General features: G+C 40.5%; 1 protein-coding gene across 2 annotated transcripts in view; it reads right to left on the bottom strand.

Annotated features, from left to right (window-relative positions):
• Positions 1 to 7,347: 7,347 nt before the first annotated feature.
• Positions 7,348 to 24,217, bottom strand: part of Tnfsf11 (TNF superfamily member 11) — a 33,341-nt gene continuing 16,471 nt past the window's right edge. The window contains exons 3-5 of one of the 2 annotated variants that reach the window (XM_026380028.2): positions 13,578 to 13,623; positions 13,402 to 13,500; positions 7,348 to 7,769 (exon numbers count right to left, since the gene is read on the bottom strand). In XM_026380028.2, coding sequence (XP_026235813.1) covers positions 7,348 to 7,769; positions 13,402 to 13,500; positions 13,578 to 13,623 — 567 coding nt within the window. Of the gene's footprint in view, positions 7,770 to 13,401; positions 13,519 to 13,577; positions 13,624 to 24,217 lie in introns of both variants that reach the window. The other variant, XM_026380029.1, reaches the window with a different exon arrangement.

Raw genomic sequence — 24,217 nt, 5'->3', positions numbered from 1 at the left:
TCCTGTAAACAAAATGGAACTAGTCAACTATGCAGAGGGATTCTGATGAACTTCAGGAATCCTTTTACTGACTGTGATATGCAAGTTTGGACCAGACCTGAACTGCTCATGACAGCCAAAAGGAGGCTTAATTCTGTTACCAGCAACTTTTTCTCTGCCCTTTCATATACATTGTTTTCCTCTCTCCTAAATACATCTTGGACAGATATTCTTAAATATTCATTTAAAGTAGATTAAGCTGGTCTGCTCCATGTGGTTCAGGACCCACAGGCTGATAGTCCCAGAACATTGAATGAGTCTTTCCTTTCAGGGATGTCAATGACAACAAAAACCTACCTAAGTCCCTTGTTAAGATTGTGTCCAAAAAATTGCTTGATTTAATAATGTAAAGGCTATAGACATTAATAGTAACAGAGAATTAATTCCAAGGGATTTTATTGTAAGTCCCAAATAAAAAAGGTTTTCTAAATCATGTTTTATTCCTTCCCTGTGATGGTTAATTTTAGGTGTCAATTTGACTGGATTAAGGATTACCTACCTAGGGAACTGGTAAGGCATTATCTTGGGGTGTGTCTGTAAGCATATTTCCAGGGGGAGATTTGTATGTGAGTCTGAGTGGACTAAGCAGAGAAGATCTGCCCTCAATATGGAAGGGCATGACCCAATTGGCTGGGCACCAAGATGGAACAAAAACAGGAAAGGCAGACTGATCTCTTTCTTGGAGCTGAGATACATTCTTTTTCTCCTGCCCTTGCACATCAGAGCTCCAGAGTCTTCAATCTTTGGATTAAAGGACTTAAACTCATAGTCTGCCAGGTTCTCAGGTCTTCAGACTCAGACTGAGCTACCCTATTGGCAACCCAGGGTCTCCAGTTTGCAAATAACTGGTCTGGGACTTCTCTCTTTCCACAATGGCATGAACCAATTCCTTTAATAAATCCCCTCCCAGATAGATAGATAAATCCTTTGAGTCTGCCTCTCTGGAAAACCCTGATACATTCCCTTTAACCAGGTTTTTCTGATTAATTTTTTTTTTAAATTTTGTAGTCCTGTTGGGCCCAAATCTTTACCATTTTCTCAGGCCATTGATACATTGCAGATAGCAGCCTGCAGGTCTGGGCTTCTCAGGGACATTGTCTCAGGCTTTTATAGGAATCCTTAGTTTTGAGAGGTCAATGTTTCTACTTTAAAAGGAATCCTTTCTTATTATTCTGCACATGTACACACACGCACGCACACACACACACATACACAAATATACCTGACTTCGAATTCCTTTCAACAATTCATTAAAAACACACATACCTGGTTAAACAGCCATGTTGCAAGGATACCATCTTTACCTAAGCACTTTAAGTGCTCAGGGAACATTTCAATTAATTTATCTCTGCATACTCTCTTGTTAATGGCAGAAAACAAGTTATCAAGTCATTTTTTAAAAATTAACTCTGAGACTCTAGGCTTTGTTTAGGTATGCAGGAAAACAGCATACTAAATAAATATGCATACCTTTGAAACTGCATTGCATATGATCCTTGTGTATATAAAATATACAAACTTGCGTATATAATGTATGCAATCTTCATCTTGTTTTCTAAAATCCAGAAGAACTGTGAGAAGTCAAGGGTTAGAAGGGATTGGCAGATATTGGATGCTAAACCAGGTTCCTGCAGGTTGCAATCTAAGGCAAAGGCTGTGAACAGCAAAAGGCAGCTCACAGGGAGAAGTCACATCTCCCCACTCTGAAAAGCTGGCGCCTCATTCTTCCAGCTCTTGTGCTTTTCCCAAGCCTCTAGGGCATTCCATTTCAAAAGCACACAGGCCCACTGCCCAGAGCCTACATTCATTCAGTGCCATAAGCTGCAATTTCTTTTATTCATTAAAAAGATCAGTTTCAATGTGCTTTATTATTGAAATCAATGGCAACGTAGCAACAGTAGGAAAATTTTGAAATGTAGAAAACATTCATAATTCCACCTCCCTAACACAACAACATACTCATGTTTATCTACTCCCTCTGGGATTGTCTCCATGTGTTCACACTTTTAGAAATTTGCAGATCTAGGAATTTGCATCATTCTGGATTTTACTTATTCATTGTTCTCCCAATATCCATCTCTTCCTCCTAGGTTACCTGCCCCTCCCTAGAAGCTATGGCCCCAAAGATTGGATAGCAAGATGACTGGCCCAACAACAGTGGGGCTTAGACAATATCCCTTGGAAAGTATAGTGCACAGCCCGGAGATACCCGCAAAAGGATCTCTGGGTCTTAAACCCCAGAACTTGTGAACATAATCTCGTTTAGAAAAAGGTCTTTGCAGATATAATTCAGAATCTTAAGAGATCATCCGGGATGACCAGGGGGACACTGTATCCAATGACAAGTGCCCTTATAAGAAATAAAAGCAGAAAAGGCACCAGGAGAAGTGAAGAAGGGCAGGTAAGATAGAAGCAGACATTGGAGTGACACAGCTACCAAGAACTCTGAGAGCCACTGGAGCCTGCAGGAGGCAAAGGGCTGTGCTCCAGAGCCTCCAGAGAAAGCACGGCCCTGCCAATGCCTTGATTCCAGACTCCCGACTCCAGGATGGAGAGGACACATTTCTGTTGTTTCAAGCCACCAATTTTGTGGTAATTTGTTATGGCACCCATAGCAAATTAATATGGAGTGTAAAAGCTTTTCAGTTTCAAGGACAGGATTGCAATGAAGCTTCCAGAATCTGCCCCACAGGGGAGCCTGTCTGCCTATCTGGACCATTCAGCCAAGGATCATGAGCATCTGGGGTTTCCTCTTACACCCAGGGCTCCCTGGTGTCCTGGCAGAGTTCACCACCTGTAACCCTAGTCACCTGAAGTTCTGGTTCATTTCTGAGGATGTTGGCAGTCTCCTTCCACAACTGAATCCCTGTTTTTGAGCTGTTGCTCACATACTAAAATCATATCCACGTTAATGCCCTCAGGCCTGAATAGACATTGAGCCTCACCCCTGAGATGCACTCCCATCTCATTCCCATGGGCCAGGCACTCCCTACCACTCCTGTACTATTGACCTGGGTCTGAACTTAGATGGGACTTGCATTTTGTATTGTGAATCACCTGTGTTGGTGATGCAGAAGATAGAGGAATTGAAGGTGCTGCACCTGTCCCTTGTACATATCGGATGTTCTTTAGGGGTTTTTCACCCCTGCTATTCAAGATGTGTCCCTGAACTTCAGATAAACTCATCTAAACTCCTATCCCTGTTTCATGATTTAATATCTCATTTAGATATTTTCAATAAGTCTTATGTATTATTTGTGTTTCTCATGGAGTTGCATGTAAACTTTTCTCCTTTCATCTATTTATTTAGGATATTTTCCTTCTAAACTTAAATAAGCTACTTCATAACTGACTCAGATATCCCAGTGCAGCATGATGATCAACTTGACTGGGCTAAAGGATGCCCAGATAGTTGATAAAATATCATTTACGGACATGCCTTATGAAGGTGTTTCCAGAAGAAATTAGCATTTGACTCACCCTTACCAACGTAGGTGGGCATCATCCAACTCACTGAAAGATCTAAATAGTATAAAATATATAGTATAAAAATGTATAAGAAGAGCTTACTCACATTCTTTGCTTGAGCTGGGGCATCCATTTCCTGTCCTTAGACATCAGCACTCCTGGCTTTGTCCATATCTGATAATATCATAGAGATTTTCCCTACAACTATCCAGAATACACATAAGATGCAATAGCAGCAAGCCTCTGCAAAGAAAATGTGTCAACATAAAAAGAGGGGGGAGGGTAATGATTAAAAACTATAATTTTTAAATTACAAAAATGTAGAAGTATCATAAAAATATTATTAATCAAAAGGGTAGTTTTCTGTTTTATAGATAAAACCCAACACTCACTGTATACATTTTATTATAAAAAGTGACACAAGGCTAAATCATCATAATGTGAATCAATAACTAATTAGCATTTATAAATGCAGCTACTGGGAAACATATTTCAATTTCATTGCAAGGAAGCTGGAGAATCAATTAATAAAGCCAAAGTGAAAGCGAGGACTTGTGTGGCCTGCCTCTGCTGGCTCCACAGGCATGGTAGGTTTGCAAGTTGAGTCAATGCTGTGACCACAAATGTACAAGTATAGCCTGGTGCCACTCTCCCAAGCCAAGCCAATAAAATACACACACACAAAAAGATGAGGTCTGAGACCCTCAGCTTCCCACCAAAGTCATTGCGGAAATGGTCATTTTCCAGATGGCCTCATGGAGATAAAGGAGACAGAAGGAAAGAGGGAAAGCAAGGACACTATACAAGAATTGCTGCTTACATAGAGTTTTGGAAAGAGGCAACAGTGCAGGGTCTGGTGCAGTCATAAAAAAACTGATTCAAGAAGACAGATGGCTTTGAATTTGGCCTGCTTTTCTTCTTTCTTATTTGACATGCATTAAGATTGAAATGGAGGAGATAAAATGAGCAACAATTCAGTTCGCCATTGCAGCCGGTATTTGTTGGTTTCCTGGCATGATTTTGTCACAACTCAATATATTTACTTAGCTGTGGCTGAGTGATGACTTGATCTAGTTCCATCTCAATCAGATGCAGCAGCCTCTTTATACCCTAAAGGCTACCAGAGAGACTAATTGGTCCTCCAATCAAGAGCCAAGCATAATGGAGGTGGGGAGGATTGAAACACACACAGAAGAGTAAATGTGGAAAAAAGGAATAAATGAAAAGAAAGAGCAGAAATGAGAAGTGGCCACAGAGTGGGAAAATCAGGGTATTTCTTCCTGCATTTGAGACCCTATTGCTCAGAGCCTGACATGAACGTGATAGAAAAGAGAAGTCTTTTCCATACCTTCTGCCATATCCAATTGCTGTAGCTGCCTCCTTCCAGGCACAGGGTAATTCACACCAATATTTCATTAGTCATTATTCCAGCAAAGCTCTAAAACCCTGACCTACCCGGTGATAATGTATAATAAAGTCTGGCTGAATTCACAAGGTCTACTCTCCAGTCTCTCCTTTGGTGTTGCAGACCATCTGCCTTGCTAGCCATTTGGCTAGTGCCCAGAATATCCTGGGTGCTTTCTATTCCTGGACCTTGGGTTTAGTTCATCCTTGAGAGATTGCAAGTTGGTTGCCTCTAAGTTTTTAAAAAAACAAGCTAATGGATATTCCATATCCACTTTTGAAGCTTTTTATCCCACTTCCTATCCAACCTGCTTTTATTTTCAGACCTTCCAATTCCCAAGATTGGATTTAAGAGCTTCCATGCAGCCCACACCATGCAGCTTACCATGCCTTCCTAGGCTGGCACCCACTGGAATGGAAACTCAGAGGCTGGGAGAGTGCCAAGGTGACCACAGTGCCTGATACTACAACTAGCATATAGTTGGTGTTCAATAAATGAGACAAATAAACAAATGGATGGATGTTATACATCTTTGGAAATGATAAATGGATAGAAGAGCTACTTAGATAATGAGGCCATAAGAAAATTCTGCCAATGGAAAGTGGAGAAACTGTGATTGTAGCTCATCAAAATTATTTTTTTTCTGAAGCCAGGAAGCAGCGATTGGGGTATGCAACACAGCAGACATATTTTGTACCCATCTACCTCAAATTTACTGACAGTCTTAAAGTAATAGGAGTATTTTGGCCAATCAGTGAGTCCCACCATTATGGCTCTACTATTTAAAATTTGCAATTTCTATTTTGCAGTATCTGCTCTACCTTCTCAGCTTCTATTCTGTCATAATCATCAAGAAACATTGTGCCTTCCCAAGGGAATCATTTTCTCTTCTCTCTCTCATATGAGTAGCCACCCTGGTTTAGGTAGTCCACCTACATACATTTCCATGAGGACAAGTGTCCAGGCCACTGATCTTTACTGTGTGAAGGTAGAAAACATTTAGATTTTCCTCCAGGCCAAACAGTTATTTTTCCAGGACATTATGAACTTGTACAAAACACTGTATTTTTCTCCTGATGTAAACATAACATAAACTTTTCCTTTATGAGTGAAGAACACTGTTTTCTATCTGGCTACATCCTTGCATACAAATCCCTTGCAAATTAATTTTCAAATTCCAAGGTTCATTAATTTAATTGAATCTGTTCCTAGTTTTTAATTAAATCTGCATTTCTCCCAGTAACCTTCAGAAAAAGATAGGAGCCACATTATCATATTGGAGAGAACAGGATCACAGAGCAAGACAGACATAAAAGAGAAATACAAAATCACAAGGCAGGTTTCATATAAATTTATTTTTGTACCAAAAAAATGAACTTTCAAAGGCAATGTTTTTATTGTACAGTATAAAATAATTCCCACTAACTTAAAACTCGGGTTATTCTTCGCTGATAAACCACTAGTAGCTTTTCTATTTAAAAAAAAAATTTACAATTTGCAGCGTTTGTAGAAAAAGACACCTGTTCAATAATTATATAAATACTCTTGACAGATTTCAGTAGCCTATTATGTATCCTTTTTGGCAATGTCAGCTTTCTAAAGTCAATTAGCTTCTAAATTTGAAAGGCACCTGGTAGCCAACATACCGCTTGTTATTCAAGGCATCCATTTTAATTTTTTTTTACACAGGTTTGACAAGTCTGAAAAAAATCTATTAAGTTAAAAAGAATGAAGAAATATACTACATTTGATATCAGGAAACAGTATTTTTCCCCCTTAGCTGCAAGTTGTCCCCAAGGGATTTACAAAGTGCACCAGTTAAATATGTCTGTACATTTAAAACATTAAATATGTCAACAGTGAGACATTTTTTAAATATTTCGAATCAAATACTATAGCACAAATATAATTTACAACACTTTGCACAGAAAACATTACATCTGAAATATAACTTTAGATATTATATAAAAATACATATATTTTCTCTCCTCACTAGAAAAAGTATTGTTTGCAGGTTCCAGCATGATGTAACAATTCAAAAGAACTTAACCCTTCAGAAGATCATCTGTTTACAATGAGATGATACCCTCTTCACTCGAGGTGCACAGTGGCCCATAAATCATGGGTTTGATCCAGAGAGCTCACCCCTCTTGGAGCCCAAAGAGCAACCATACTTGCTCTAATCTGGTTTAATTCTAGGAATTCATTACAAAATTGTAAAACCATTGTGTAACACGCCACCATATGTCCAAGCTCACCCATTGGCTGTACATATGCATATTGTCTACAGGGTTGAGAGCATGGATAATGAGTTTGTACCATTGCGGGCCATGCCTCTTAGTAGTCTTACACACCTATATACATATTTCTTGGCTTGTTTAAGAGAAGTTTCCAAATATCTACGAAATATGTGATAATGCTCCACAGAATAGGTCTCAATCTATATCTCGAACTTTAAAAGCCCCAAAGTACGTTGCATCTTGATCTGGATCCAATAGGGAAGGGTTGGACACTTCAATGCTTATTTCTTCACCAGACCGTAGCTTAAAAAATCCTCCAACATTTATGGAATAAAAATGGAACTCTGAATTCCCTGACCAGTATTTGGTGCTCCCTCCTTTCATCAGGGTGTGAGAACTTGGGATTTTGATGCTGGTTTTAGTGACATAGACCATCAGCTGAAGATACTCGGTTGCTAGATCTCCCGAGGTTTCATGATGTCGAAAGCAAATGTTGGCATACAGGTAATAGAAGCCATCTTGGTTAACCACTAGTTTTCCATTGTTCAAAGTCATATTGGAGATCTTGGCCCAACCCCGGTCATGGTACCAAGAGGACAGACTCACTTTGTGGGAACCTGTGGAGAGAGAGATGCCTGATTTACAATCCACTCCTGGAATGAGAAAGACAGTCTCACAATTCCATGAAGTCAGAGCAGAAAACAGCTTAACTGTCATTGTTCCTAGGGGAGAATAACTTCTTGGAATTTATTTTTCTATACAGGGAGAAATACATTCAGATGTATTTAGTGCTCTTTGGTAGGCACATTAAAGGGTACAAAGGCCAAAAATCTCACTTTTCCTGCCTCAAGGAAGCTGCAGTACATTAGAGTTAAGTATAAAATGGGCTCAGACAAGAGGCAAGGTGTTAGAACTGAAGGGAGAGGTACAGATAATTGCTATGGGAATTCAAAGGGGAGAGAGATTATTTCCACCTAGAGGGATCAAAACTGACTTTGTGTTGTTGCTAACTGAGCCTGGGAACTTAAAAAGAGGAATAGGATTCAGCTCCACAGACAAGAGCAGACAGGTCATTCCAGATTGACGAAAAAGGATTAGAAAGCCAACCACCACAGCAAAGCAAGAAGCTAGCAGAGAAGGAGAATCCTCCTACCTCACATGTTTCTGCCTTTTCTTTGATTCTATGGAGAAGGATATGTAGGAGATGAAAATCTGGGTCACAGTAACTTTGAGCAAATGGCCAAACTCCTAAAATCTATTCTTATCACCATTTATTTTCCCCACCTCTAAAAGCCCATATGTCTCTCAGGCTCACACACTAAAAAGCTATTCTCAGAGCAGCTGGAAAAAAAAAAAAAAAAAACACTTCATAATCCATTGTGACCAAAGTATAGTAAAATTTCTCCCCTGTGACCAAATGTTCCTTTAGTTCCTCCTCACTCCTGGAATGAGGTGACAACAATCCTCATGCTTTTACCAGAGCAGTGAAGAATTTCCAAAGAATATTCTAAATCAGGAGCAAGTCCAGTACTTTTTTTTTTCATATTATAAGTCTCTAATGTATTTTTACTGGCTTTAAAAATTGGTAATACCTCTATGATGTAATTAATTAATCAAAGATTTATATTTATTTGGATACTTATTATTCTACTGGAAAAGATGATAACTAATGAAACACTAAGTAGAAACACTATAGAAAGTCTAGAAAGATTTTTTTTTTCTTCAGGGAATTTTGTACATACTTAGGCTAACTGAAGGTCATCATCTCTCTGACATCAAAAGTCAAAACAGAGCTGAGTCTCAGATAGGTTGGGATTAGTTTCTGCAGTTCTGAGTTCCTGGCTATTTGTTATGACTGCCCAACAACTTAAGTCAGGTCTTGAGACAGTGAGGTAAAGAAATTGGCCTAGGGTCTTAGTGGATCCTCTGGTTAGGTGGATTCTAGGAGATCCCTGTAGACTAAGACACCCACTCAAGGTACATTCCCAGACTTGCCTGAGTCCTGGAGAACACTGAACATCTCATGCACCTTCCCCAAGAGAGTCACAAGTTGGAGAACATTCTACTGTCTCGGGGGTAGAGCCTGGAACCTCAAAAGCAGACTATTCCAAAGGCCAAGCAGGAAGTAGGACAAATAGAGGGGGAAAATGTGACTTGGCCAGTCTACAGTGGGGCAACCCATCATTAGAAGACCAAGAACCCAGTGATTCCAATTCCCCGATGCAGAAACAGAAGCCTTCCAGAGCTCTGCAGCTATCCACAGAGGGGCCACCACAGTCACTGCGGCTTCAAGGGTTATCCACAGCAAGCTCCCTTCTTTTTACAGAGGAGGTCTTATTTCATAGTTTACTCCAAATGTACACATCATCCTACAGTCCCAAGGGAGTCAACATGAGACAATAGGACCGTATTCACCACATTGTCATAAACACTAGTGAAACAATTCCTCCAGGCTGGTAAATAGCTGCCTAATTCATGGACAGAGTTAATGAAAGCTGTTTCCCACCTCAAGCCAGGTATGGTGGCTCATGCTTATGATCCCCAAAGCTTGGGAAGCTGAGGCAGGAGGATCTCAAGTTCAAAGCTAGCCTCAGTGACTCAGCAAGGTCCTAGGTAACTCAGTGAGACCCTGTCTCTAAATAAAATACAAAAGGGAGGGAGCTGGGGATGTGGCTATGTGATTAAGCCCCGCTGGATTCACTCCCCAGGACAAAAAAAAAAAGTTTCCCTCCTCAAATTATCCCATACTACCTCCTACTTGTGTGCTGCATTCAATCCTTCAATTAATTATCTTATATCTCTTAACAGAGAGAAGCAGAATAGTGACATGAAGTCTATCCATTCAATGGAAGGGATTAGTTCATGTTAGAGTGGGATATGGCCAGAGAAGGCAAGAAAGAAATCTGAAATAAGAACTTTAACATTATACCACTCTTATGATTAGGGAATTCAAGTAGAATACATTGTTCTTTTCTATGAAACATCTCTGTTTTTATCCATCCACTGACTCATGTATTCACAGATTCATTCTGTTGATCTGTCATGAAATAACAGTGTTGTGCTTTCTATAGACATTCATTCTGTCCATAATTAAGAATTATATCAAGTCTTACACCATCATGACACAACTAATCATAGAGAAAATTAAAAATGAGCATACAAAACACAACATTTTCATTTTTGCTGTTGCAAAGCACAAGGTTGACATTCAGTGACAAAAAATTTCCAAGCAAAAGCTGCAGCAATTCACAATGATTGGGAAAACTGAGCTCAATGAGAGACAGAAGGGCTAGACAACAGGGAGGATTTGAGTCAAATCTGGACTGAGAAAAGGGAGTATATTGGTGAGGAAAAGTGTTTGAGTGTTCACAGCATCAACAGAAGAAAGTCAGGGAAGCTAGATATTAAGAAAAGAGAGCTCACATGTAGACAACAGTGGGGAAAAACATGAGAAAAAATATGCTGTGATTTGATTGGAGGGACTCCATATCACCCTGGGTTTCCAACACCCATGAGGTGTGCTGGTGGCCTCCTAACCCAGGCTCCCCAGCTTCTTCAGCCCTATGCTATGGTCCAGACTTCTGCAAATAGTTAGCCTGAGCACCCTAAAGAAAGCTGCATATTCTGACCCCGCAAAATACTTCCCAATGCGTCTTATGCAAGAAGCTTTGAAAATGCACAGATCTTGTAAGGCAGATCCTAATTTCATATGTGTAAATAAATGTGAAACAAAGCCATTAAAATGCAAAATTAAACCATCTTGCTTTGGCCAACACCGGGAGATCAATGAACTTAAGGGGATGTTGGCCCACCAGAGCAACAAATTCTATTTTCTTATGCAGAAGCATATACTGACACATTTCCCTTAGTCACAAACCCAATAACTGTCAGAAAATAACCAGGAGTTCTTTCTTGTTATTTTGGCAATAGTTTGATTCTAGGTGCCTCAGAGAGAAAGAGCTTTGTAACTAAAACATGCTTGCTATTGCCAAACCGACTTTGGCACACAGTCTAATGTAATATTTATTATATGCCATTTAAATGAACTGAAAAGATAAATGTAGGGTACATTCATAGCACATACGGCTGATACATAAGTATTAATTTGATTGCCTTTGCTAATGTGCAAAATAGTTTTCCACTCAGGGAAAATTAGTGTAGCTCCATCATAAAGGACACACAGACAAAGAGACAAAATTTGTTTATGGAGCAAATATCTGGGACAGGAATAGATAGAATAGAAAATCCTCTAAAAACCCAAGTGTTAGTTTCTTACTTTCTAATGTCTCCAATCAAGAAATAGCCCTCCATGGTCCATGCTATGATAATGGCTTCAAAATCACTTACTAAAATCTGGTACTTTTAAAAACTTAATTAAAAAAAATAAAACTTGCCTTAAGTCATTTGTACAACCAAGTGGAATAGTTATAATTATTTAAATAATCTCAAATAAAATAACAAATCCCAATCATGGAATGCTTTCCATATGCCACAATCTTCACAGCTACCCCATGAAGCAAGCAATATCTATGCCCATTTTAGACATGGCAAAGCCAAGGCAGAGTCTAGTAAATTGTGCATGGTCATGGGTCCAGTAAGCAGGCCAGTGGCAGTCAGATTTTAGAGTCCCTGTCATGAGATACTCCACTAATCTAATTCTTAAAGGAAAAGAGAACTTAAGGGCTTTATTTTCCTGGGACAAAGCCAACTTGCTACAAGTACTATGTAGTCTGCTTATAGGATAATGTATAGCATAAAAAACATAGATTTAGGGATTAACTGAGTGGAATTCAACTTCTAATCCTTCTACCTCTGTGACTTTGAGCAAATGACAAACTATATAAACCTCTGTTTCCCTCTCTGCAAATTCTGAATCACAGTCACTGTGCCTCAACATTAGAGCAAGGACTACAGATAATGAACACAGACCCAAACGTCTGATCCATAAGTGGATCAGACATATTCAATACGTGTTCAATAAGTGGCATCATAATAATTAACAATGGTGTTCAATTATCACTCTATCTAATGCTTCTTGTCACCTTTTGATCCTTACCTAGCCCAAGGTGAGTGAGCAGTGGGTAGGATGATGGAATGCCCAGGGCATTAAGGTAGCTACAAGCACAAAGCTCTGGGTTTCCTCACTTTCAAAGGGTAATCAGGTCTCCGGGCCACTGAGCTAAACCCTACCCAGAGGAAATGACTGGTCTCTGAAGAAGGGGGAGAATGTCTCATTTTCCAGAGGACTAGTGTCTCTTATTAAAGACCATGCTGTTGAGCTCCTCTGTGGGTCTCTACAGCAAATGGCTAAGTAGTTAACTACCTGGAGGAACTCATGCACCTCAGAGGTCAGCAATGGGGCTTTGTTACCTTTAGTGTGGGTAAAAACAGATGAGTACATCAAGGGATTGTCCTTCCCAATGATGTGATCTCAACCCGCAGTCATTTGAAATAAACAGGTATAGTCTGATGATCTGAAAATGAAGTCTGCTGCTCCAGAATGAGAAGTGCTGGCTGTGGGGATTAGGAAGAGCAGGAACCCTGGGGTGTGGTGATACTCAGAGATTCTCTCTTAGCTGGAAGTCGAGGCCAGAGGGGAGAAAGCCAGAGGTCTTGCATGGCCAGACCTCTCTCACAAGTCTCAGAATGACAGCCCTTGGTGATGATCTCACTCAATACCTTAGAATCCCTGGCTTAGGACTTTTCTTGAATGAAAACTCTGTTAACATAGGCAGCAGGGTCAGTCATTGACCGCCCCCCCCCCACACACACACACATAAAAGCAGATCCTCTTCTCTCCTGCTGTGGGGATTTGGAATCCCATATGGCTGGCCCCAAAGGCCCTGCCTATAGATACCAGGTGGCCAAGGCTGTCTCTGATGGCACAGAGGGAAGACCTGGGTACTGGCAGCAGCACAGGACACAGTGGTTCTGCCACACCATGTTTGCTTTGGGGTCACTTGGACCAGGTGTGAACATATGGCAGCTGCCACTTAAAGGTCAAGGAATCCTCCTCTCCTGCTTCTACAAGGGAAGAAGTAGGAGACTTCACTAGTCCTCATCCTCTGGTCGTTCTGGGAAATTATAATGTCCATTTCCAAGACATGGATCAACTGAAGACTAATGATTTTTTTTTCCCGCTCTTGAAAATTTCAGTAACAGGCTAATAATATTTTCGATTGTGTGAATGGAATGGTAAGTGATTCTCGAGATAGTTTTATAATTAAAATAGATATAATTAAAACTTACCTGATGGGATGTTGGTGGCATTAATAGTGAGATGAGCAAAAGGTTGAGTTTCAGGCTTGCCCCTTTTGGCCAGATCAAACCAGGAACCTTCCATCATAGCTGGAGATGAGAGAAAGCACATTAACCCAAGGCTAGTGACCCTATGGGATCTCAAATAATCACAGATTCATGATTACCTTTCTCTGCTCGGATGTGCTGTGACCCAACAATATGTTGTAACTCCTGAAAGAAAAAGGAAAAAGAGTTTCATTTATAAGCTTATTCTTTCTGTAAAGCAGTAGGACAATTCAGGAGTGTTAGACATGTGATCAATGAACCCTCTTTTCCTTCAAAAGATGCCAGAAGTGCAGACAGTGAAATTTCTGGATTATCTCATTAGCTATCAAAGAAGGTTCACCCCTAAAGAATTGGATGTCATTGTGCTTAAAAAGTCAACCATGCACACCATTCAACAAAACCCTTTGGACAATAGGGAGGAAATAGAAGACAATATAAATTATAAAACACAAAATAATTGAGCATAATTAAAAACTTGTAGCAGGTACACAAATGGAGATGAAGTTAACTAGGAACGTCACAATTACAGGGAATATATGACCCTCTTAAATCCTCAGGGAGGCTCTATTTATGTCTGTTTCATTAGTGAATTCCTGTTACAATGCTGAAGCTCAGCCCACAGGAAAGAGAATGATGCCTGGCTCCCAGTGGTTAATTTTTTTATTTTAAAGTCACAGTGTATTTAAAGTACTATATGGAAGTCTAAGAGCTTTTAGAGTACCAATAATTAACTCTAAATATTGCTCCAAATAGAGGTCTAGAAGCATAAGCCAGAAAACGAACAAACACGAGTGCATAAAGAGTTTAGGTAATTGCACATCTCAATTTGAGCCCTCAGAATGAAGGCACCAATAGGTAACATATGCCCACCTGAAGCCAGACATTAGCTAGCATTAAATGTGCCATCATGGGACCTAATAAGGTGGAGTGGATGAGAGCCCAGGCTTTCACACGGTTCAAATCCTTCATAAACTAGGATATTAACAGCCCTTCTATCATCAGGTGGTTAAGAAGATTAAATGAGATAATGCAAGTAGGCACTTAGCTGAGTGCCCAGTAAATTCAGATATACAGATACTAGAAATGCTAGAGAGATTCCTAACTTCTGTTACTAAGGATAACCATTCATGCTAGCCCCAGCCATGATGTTTAAAGGACAGACCATATAGAGCTTCAGTTTTTTGAGTGTCTGGGTAGGAGGGCTTTGAATAGATTAGACAGATAGGCAAACAGATAAATGTAGACAGATGGATTCCAATAGATACAATAATACAGCTTCCATTGTTATAACCTGGAAGTGTAATGGAGATAACATTTATTCTTTTCTGTACCTTCAGGACCTTCCCCTCCCAGAGACAGGAGAAACCTATTCTGTTTTTAATGACCACTGGAGGACACAACTCAGCTGTCTTCGCTTACCTACTTGAAAGTCCTAAAATCATTGTGTGGTAACTTTGTGAAATGAATCCTAGGGTTTATCTAAAGTCATCTTCTGCCCTGCCCTAGACTCAGGACACTGCACAGCCCTGGAGAAGCCATTTGCGGGCATTCTATAGGCCAATCCTTTTGAATTGAACAATACAGTTGGCTTCTTTCTGCTGTTCACCTCCAGCCTCCCAAGTCCCTTCTCAAGATCTTTGGATTCCCCATAGTCCCCCAGTGTTTGGAATTTCCTGGTTTGAGCTCCTCAGCATTCACAATGGAGATCATGATTTTAAACACACACACACACACACATTGAATATTTTCACACATTTAAATACACCGTGAACACCGTGTATATTTATACATTGTGTATATTTTTATACATTTACATAGATATAGTATATCTTCATTCTGCATGAATTTATGCAATATATAAATGTATCTTTATGTGTTCTCTCATATGTATACATTGTATCACACTATACATTTATATATACAGGATTGTATCCTTATCCATTGTGTATATCATTACACATTCATAAATACATAAAGCTTCTTTTTACCTGATTACTAGCTCTTAAAAGATTGGAATAGGAACCTTGGAGACTTAAAGCTACCCTCTCATTTTCCCTCTAGCACTGATCTGCCTCACCATCAGAGGAGAAAGGAAGGAGTGCCGAACGAAGCAGAGCTAAGTATGGCATATGCCTGCAAATGCCAGTTTCGTGATTTTTCTCTGCAAACACCCTTATTATCTAGACAAACAAGGAAAGATCCTTTGTCCCTGCTCAGTGGTTTTCAAACTTGAGTGTGAATGACCACCTCAGGGAGGATGATGGAAGACAGATTGCAGGGCCAGCCCAGAGTTTCTGATCCAGATGGGAGGTGGGACCTGAGAATTTGCATTTTTAACAGGTGAGCTGGTGCTGTTGGCCTGGGACATCTTTTGAGTATGACAATCCCTTTCACATCCCCAAACATTCACAGATGAGCAAATGGGGAGGTTATCATGAAGCTTGAGACTTGGGCAGAAGCAGCAGAAGATTCAAGCCACTGATTAAACAGGCAGGGATTAGTTTGTTCATTCTCACCTCGGAACAAACACTTCTCGGCCATGTAATCAGTGACTTCTAGGTCAGAGCTGCCACAGACCCATTTAGTTACAAGAAAATTCAATAAATAGCACCTCTCAGAAGCACTTTCAATGACTGCTTGTAAAGAAAAAAAAAAAAAAAAAAAAAGCTTCATGCCCCAGGATGAATGAAATCTCTAGAGACTCAAAAGGTAATGCTGCTCTTATGTTATATCTCTCAGGGATCCGAGAACTGCAATTTCTCTTAGAAATTCTAAAGGAAATTTTCAATTAAAAAGAAAAAAAGAAAGGGGGGGGCTTGTAATATTTCTACAACTTTGAGTTACAAAAATTGTAGCCCCAATATGTGTATCACCACCCCACATTTTTGAGTTCTAAAATCATTGTTATTTATGTACAAGCATGATATAGCATCCTCTAAGAGAACACTTTTAGGGTGTTTGGTGGTTGAGCACTGTAACAAAAATAAAATAAAATAAAGTTAACATGGGAATTCCAGTGAGGAACCTGGTTGTACTTTAAGGGAAGCTTTTGGGTTGCCTTGGCCCCGTCCACAGCCAGTCTACTTGATATTTTTTTTAAAAAATGCTCCCAGGTGATTCTAATATGCAGCAGGTGTTAGGAAACATTATTGCTAATTGAGTGTTCCCATGAAGAGCTGTTTGGTGACACCTCTGTTTATTCAAAGGTTTATTATAATCTCACAAATTATTTTTCTATTCCATGTACTGAAAGTTAAATAACTTCTTACATTTGTAGCTAACCAACTGTTTCCTTGCAGGATCACATTTTACTCTTATGAGAATCAGAGCCTGGATACCTATTATTAACCTCATTTTTCTAGAGAGAGAGTAAGGTCTCATCTAATAAAACTGGGGCTTGAACCTCTGTCTTCCAGAGCTACACCCATGCCCCTTTAGAAGGCATCATAACGAATGCTCTTGAGAGCCCCAAGAATCCTCAGAGCATGGTTGTTTCTCTGCAGTAGTTAACTCTGAGGAGGAGGCACACCTTGACTGGGCATCTGGCTTCTGGGTTCCCGGGTGTTACAGGGCAGAGGCCTGCCACAAAACTGAGGCAGCCTCAGAGGCCCCTTCTTCAAACGCTGATTCTTGCAATCATGCCAGGAAGATTTCAGACAAGTTGCTCAGAGTAACGGGCATGAGTTTATTAGACGGGATAAGAAAGGGGAAAGTGGGCACTCTCAAAGGAGAGAGCGGGTCCTCTTGGAGAAAAGGATGACATGACCCTCCTGCCCTCCAGTTTTATTGGGGGTCCCAGGGAGGTTTCTAGAGAGTCCCACTCAGGTTCACTTTTTGACTTTTGACTAACAGGAGAAGGATGACATCAGACTTCTGAGTCTCTACAGCCCACAACAACTCTGGGTCACTTTGGCCTAGGTTAACCAGTTCTAATTGGAACCTGTTCTTACAGATTTTGTGGCTAGAGGGAATTATCCTTATCTCCCTGAGTTCTGAGATCTAGTCTATGAAAGGGTCACAACAGTCACCCTCTTCACTGTAACTTGCGTTCTTCTTATCAACATTTCAGGCCTTTGCAACATTGCAGATAACAGGTCGATCACAGAGAAATGTAATATGTCCTGTGGACTTAAGCCAGGCAGCAATGCAGATAAATTGCCTTTTAAAAGAGAAAGAAAGAAAGAAAGAAAGAAAGAAAGAAAGAAAGAAAGAAAGAAAGAAAGAAAGAAAGAAAGAAGAAAGAAAGAAAGAAAGAAAGAAAGAAAGAAAGAAAGAAAGAAAGAAAGAAAGAAAGAAAGAAAGAAAGAAAGAAAGAAAGAAAGCATGTGTGGGTCATCACAGTGGGCCCAGATTATAGAATTATTCCCTTAACCTTATGTTCCCACCACTTGAATCTGTTCCCTATCACTGGAGAATGACAAAAGGAGCCCAAACCTCAGGAAACACGATCCCAGACTTTTAAGAGGCTTCAGAATGCAACTGACTCAAAACTGGTCAAATATGTTCTGGGCTAAACTGACAAATCCCCCAAACTAAGGCCTGCAGGCCCTATGAATAAGGGGCAGGGCATCTGCTAACACGACAGTGTCAAGTCCGTTCCACAGAACAGAGCCACCCTACTTGGTCACCTCTTCAAGGATCAGATACTTTGCTACATGTATTCCAAGTATAGATCTTTCTCAAATGTCCCCCAATATTTTTGTTTTTTAATATTATAGAAACCCTCCCATGAAATGTACCCAAACTTCACCTCAACTAATAATTTCATTTATTTTCTAAGCTTCACATTTATACTGATTTTCATCCTCATTAGTCCTATATATCTCAAGTTAATGAGAGTGTTTTTAAATATGTAGAGTTCTTTATTCCTAAATCTTATTCAGACATTGCTTCTGGTTTCTTTGAATTCACAAAGTTCTAATAATCTAATTTGGGGAAAACACTACAAAGAGCATCCTAACTCCTTTTTTTTTCTGAACAAATTATTCAGATGAAAGAGATCTTTAAAAAAAACATATATGCGTTTTATCTTACTTTAAGCCAGCTATAAATTAATAAAACCAGTTAAATCTCTGGATAAACATCTAATGCAATCACATTACCTACACTAACAGAATGCCCACAGATTTGCATAAAGAAGTTCAGGTGGCTTTGACACATCTCCCAGAAAATAGCCTGAGAAGAAGCTCTGCAGGAACAGCTTTCAGTGTGAGCAAGCTGGGCAAAGGGCACTCCCAGCCTTCTTTTGGCTTCAAGCCACTATTGAGTTATCTTCAAGAGAACTTAATGTTTGTTCTGCACCGCCCGCCTCCCCAAAGCTCAGCTATCAGCTTTCTCTGAATTCGGCAGAGTTATTATCTGCTACATTCAAAAAGCAAAAAGAATTGGCTCTTGATTACTATAAACTATCCACGATGACTAGGATCATTACCTACAATAAGTTACTAAGAAAGTCCCATGAATGAATGAATTTATTTGTGGTCACTGTAAAAAGTAGCCTTTTCAGAAAATTGATTCATTATTAAATAAGCATAATTTGGTCTTAGTTATTTATGATCGTTTCCTTTAACCCTTCAAAATAGGACCAAAAAAAAAAAAAAAAGGAAAACTCAACTACTGCAGGCAACCAGAGAAATCAGCTGCCAATTCAAGGATTAAAGAAACCCTCTGACACACTGCCACCTAGTGGACAATGTCCAAAATTGACAGGCCTGGGACAACACCGGTTTTTAAAACAATAAAGAGGAAGTTTCTGGATGTTTAAAAAAATCTTTTCATTGTGATGTTTTTCTATTTAAACTGCATAACTTTTCATCTTTGCTGTCAAAGTATATTTGAACAGACAGGAAAACAACCGATATATATATATTTTTTTTTTCTTTCAAACCTCAACTTTCACTTAACTCATAGAAAAAAAATGTTGAGATTTCACAATTTCTCCTCCAGGAAACAAAGTACACAACAGATCAATGTGATTGTGTAACTGTGGTCTCTAGTGCTGCCTCTCTTCAACTCTTCTTGAACTCAACATCCAAGAAACACAATTCCCATGAGTGTGATAGCAAAATTTACTCCAGTCTGTTAGGACCCGGCTCTCTTCAGAACCTTGAACATCTTTTAACACATTGTTAGCATCTCTTGCCAAACACAGGGAGGAAGGAGACATCCCAAAGCTGGCTCCATCTTAATTAAGTCAAGACCCCTTTGGGGAGTCTGCACTCTATAAGAATAAATATAAACACTTATGAGTACTTTTAAGTCCTTGGAGTAGTTATGGGAATTTTGCTCCAGGTAATGTAAACATTTACAACAAACTCTAAGCCTGCTTTCCAAACTCATCTGAATAACTCCCCCAAACAAGAATTTGGCAACATTTCAATCCAGGAGTGAATGTTATTAAATTGGTCTTAAGTTTGTTTGACTGCATTTTTTGCATCCTATGAAATAATATAAACAGATTTAAGTTCCAACTGGAGACATCCCCAGCTGCAAAGATCCCCTGAAAAGGTCAAGTTACTGGAGGTTGGGTTTATCTGGACTAAAAATCCACCTGTGCAATGTGATGTAAACTCTGTGTTCCGTGTGGTACCTGTCAATCAGAGCACAGAAGAAGCAATTTGTACAGCCAGATGCTTTGGAAACCACTGGTTCCAGTCCATAGCTGGGGTCTCAGGTGGCTGCTTCCCTCTGCAATACCAGTAGCAGCTGCAGGGACATCTGGCTGGTTGAACAAGGATTTAACACCCCGTTTGCCAGATATAATGCAGGGTTCATACACTTGTTAACATATGTAATGCTTTCATTTTAATATCTTAATGATACCTTTCATGTAATTCTTCTCCAACCTAGTTACAAGAACAGTGCATTCATCAGTGAGTTAACACATGAATACCACACATGGGTTGTTTCTGAAAATGAATAGCCAGTTTCCTATTCCTGCAGGGGAGTCCTGCAGTCTTCCACCTGGTAAGTAGCTCAGCAATTCACCCCCTCCTCTCCAGCTATCACCACTTTCAAGCTTCAGGCTTTCATCCCTTCTCGAATTTTAATAACAGCCTCCTACCTCTTTGCCCTGTCTCCTGCCCTCCTCAGACTGATCCATTGCTACTAGAATGAACATCCTAAAGTACAGGTAGAAGCAAGTCCCTTCTCTTCTTAAAATCCTCCAGGAACAGCTTGCACACTTCAGGAATAAGTCCACATCCCTCACTAGGGCTTATGAAGCTCTGAATGACTGAGCCTATGTGATATTGTGATATAAAAAGAAATAACATCATTGGTCTTCATCTCAGATTCCTGGCACAGAACTCCTAAAATTATTGTAATTTCCTGACAGGTAGGAATGATGAAAGCATCTTTTTGTTGTTTATAATATATCATATCCTTCCTCCTCCCAGGCCCTCCCATAGGGCCTGGGAGGAGGGAGGATATGATACATTCCAACTAGATCTGAATTTATGCTAATGAGGTGACTATTAGAGAAACCAAACAGAAGACTAGAGGATTAGAGCTTTAGCTCCACCCTCTGACCTTCAGGGAGGGAGAGGGGCTGGAGATTGAGTTCAATCACAAATAGTCAAAGATTTAACCAATCATGCCTACCTAACATACCCTCCACCAAAATACTATGTAATAGAATTGTGTTCTTTATACTACATTGGTAATAGTAACTAAAGTGCTTCCCTGAAATCTGTAAACTGTTCAAGCAAACTACTGCCCCTGAGAAAGGGGTCACCTGAAAAACCCCCTCCCCGCACACACATGCATTTGTAACTGGTTGGTCAGAAGCACAGGTAACAGCTAGTCTCAGTTGGGGTGGTCTAGGCCTGTAATCCTAGCAACTGTGGAGGCTGAGGCGGGAGGATCACAAATTTGAGGTCAGTCTCAGCAACTTGGCAAGGCCCTCAGCAATTTAGTGAGACCCTGCCTCAAAATAAAAAGGGCAGGGGTTATAGCTCACTGGTTAAGTGCTCCTGGGTTCAAATCCCATTTCCAAAAAGAAGAAGAAAAAGGAGAAGGAGTTGGAGAAAGAGAAGAAAGAGGAGAAGCAGCAGTTATTGTCTAGAGAAGTAGAAACCACTTAAGGTGAGAAAAACCTCAAACATTTAGTGTGAAGAGTGTTGTGCATGTAGAGAACGCAGCAGCTTTTCCTTTAGCCTGGTTAGACTCCAGGCCCTCCTGCTAGTCCTCCCCTGCACCACCAGCCTCAAGGGCTCTCTGGAACTCCATGGGTTCCAGCCTCTTGGAACTACTGACAGCTCTACTGCAAGACCCCTGGCTCCTGGCTCACGCAGACCTCACACAGCTGACATCACCAGCTCTTCCTTAATCACAGAGCTGCCATCTCCACGTGTTCTTAGTTTCAAAGCATAGAAAAAGCAGCCACCACATGAGGGACAGCAACATGAGAGACAAGATTTGGAATCTCTCTCTCAGCTTTCCTCCCTCCCCCTAAAATTCATACTGACCTCTTAATCCATAGGGCCTGGGAGAAGGGGGGATATGATATACGACCTGGAAGGAGCAGGTGACTCCCCAGGTCCTTACGAAGTCTGTGGAGACAGTTCAAAAACATCCTGAAGCAAAGAACTTTAAGAAGAGAATCCATTGAGTAGTGAGCTGCCTAAATACAAGCAGATTGCAAACTGCGCTTCTAACCCATTTCCTTAGAGCACAGCCCACAAGATATCTGGAAGTGGGGAGCCCGGAGCATGGAGGAAAGGGTCAGGGAGTGAGGTGGGTGAGGGCTCCCGCAGCCCAGGAAGAATAGGGGAGGGGGGAAGCTAGATGGGGTGTAGATCCCACTAATCCTGAAGGTAAAAAACATATCCAACCTAAATTTCTAACTTTTATTGATCCCTAGAAATCTTTACTTTTCAATATAAAACTACCGCCTATAAAAAAAAAAAAAATTCTCCCAATGCCAGTCTCTCAACACAGATTCTACACACCCTTGCTCTTAATCTCTCCACCTCCTACCTCATCAGCCACCACCATCTTACAGCTGTCTATGAAAATTCTCAGTGAAGAACTTGACCAAGATATGGGTTGAGGGCTGGGGATGTGGCTCAAGCGGTAGCGCGCTTGCCTGGCATGCGTGCGGCCCGGGTTCGATCCTCAGCACCACATACCAACAAAGATGTTGTGTCTGCCAAGAACTAAAAAATAAATATTAAAAAAATTCTCTCTCTCTCTCTCCCTCTCTCACTCTCTCTTTAAAAAACAACAAAAAAAAAAAAAAAAAAAAAAGATATGGGTTGAGCTCCTCCCCGAGCCCAAATACAGTCACCAGGGCATCATTTCTGCCAAGAGAAGTCTGAAAAGTAGAAAAGACATGTCTTCACAAATGGCTAATGAACCCTATCCACGGAGGGGCTGAGGAATATTGTGGCGTTGTTTTCATAAAGCAGAGCGATGCTTTTCCTGGCAGTGTGATGGGTATGCTGGGAATAGAAAATTAGTTTTTATTGTTTAACCTTCATGGTTTAAATGAGGAAGCTTCTGCTGCAGTTAAAGGTCCCCTTGGGCATTCATAAAGGAGCTGTATGACAGCAATATTAGTCTTCATAAAGAGCCCAATTTTAAAATGTCTGACACCATGCTACTTGTTAAAAAAGTTTAATCAAGGGGTTTGGCAGAGTTACTGCCATGTGGCATCTTGGGCTAACTGTGCTGTTTACCATGCCTCTGCTTTCCTTTGCCAATCGAAAAAATAATAATGCCACCCTTACCTTGGCAGTGCTTTCTACACTTGCAAAGCTTCATCTCCTTTGGAAAAAAAAAAAAAAAGGCTTATTCTAGCACACTTTCCCCCAAAAAGTGTTTCTCACCGCTAGGAAGCAAAGTCAAAGGGGTGCAGAAAAAGCTGGGCCACCCATTAGAGACAGATGAGGCCAGGAAGGGAAGGCCCAGCCTCAAGGTCCCTAATATGTAGAAGCCACAAGGAGGGAGGAAGCTCCCCTTTCAAAGAAGTAGGACAACATTGTACTTGGGAGTGACCTCCAGCCCTCCATGAATCTTATGATTTACAATGTGCCTAGCTTATGATAACAGTAACCAATTAGATACCCAATTATACCTACAGCAGGGGTGGGCATAGGTTATTCATTTATTAAATTTGTTAAACTTTCATTAGGCATCTACTTTATACCTGCCACTGGGGACAGAAATGAAACATTACATGGTCCCTGTCCTTGGAATCCCAGCTCACATGATTAGTGAAGAGCTACTAAACCACAGGCAGGTGGGCAGGTATCAGTGGGCGCCTCCTTTGGAACATAATGCCTAAGTTGAGAGACAGGAAGAGAGATGAACACACAAGAAGGGCCCTGGGTTCAATCTCTGGTACCAAAAAAAGAAGGAGGAGGAGGAGGAGGAGGAAGAGGAAGAGGAGGAGGAGGAGGAGAAGAAAATATTGGGGGTGGGAGGGCTGGAATGGAATTTAAAGATCAGGCTCCAGGCTCCTAATTCATTCATACATCCATTCAACAAAGTTTGGTGATGGCTCCAAGAGATCAGCCTCCAGTAGGTCATTAGAATACTGTGGTCGGGGGACATATACTCTCTTTATCCTTGCTGTGGAGAGGTAAAAGAATGCAGCCAGGTGAGGGAAGGTCAAGCACTTTAGTATGGGGGTGGGGGGCAGTGGGTACAAGTTGAGGTGTGGCTGATGAGATGGAGCAATCAAGGTAATGAGATTGGGGCAGCAGATGTTAATGAAGGTTTTCAGAATACAGAGGACTCATGGTACTTGCTCAGC

This window comes from Urocitellus parryii, chromosome 2 (genome assembly GCF_045843805.1).
Source record: "Urocitellus parryii isolate mUroPar1 chromosome 2, mUroPar1.hap1, whole genome shotgun sequence".
NCBI lineage: Eukaryota > Metazoa > Chordata > Mammalia > Rodentia > Sciuridae > Urocitellus > Urocitellus parryii.
This window is presented reverse-complemented; position numbering and strand designations above follow the sequence as displayed.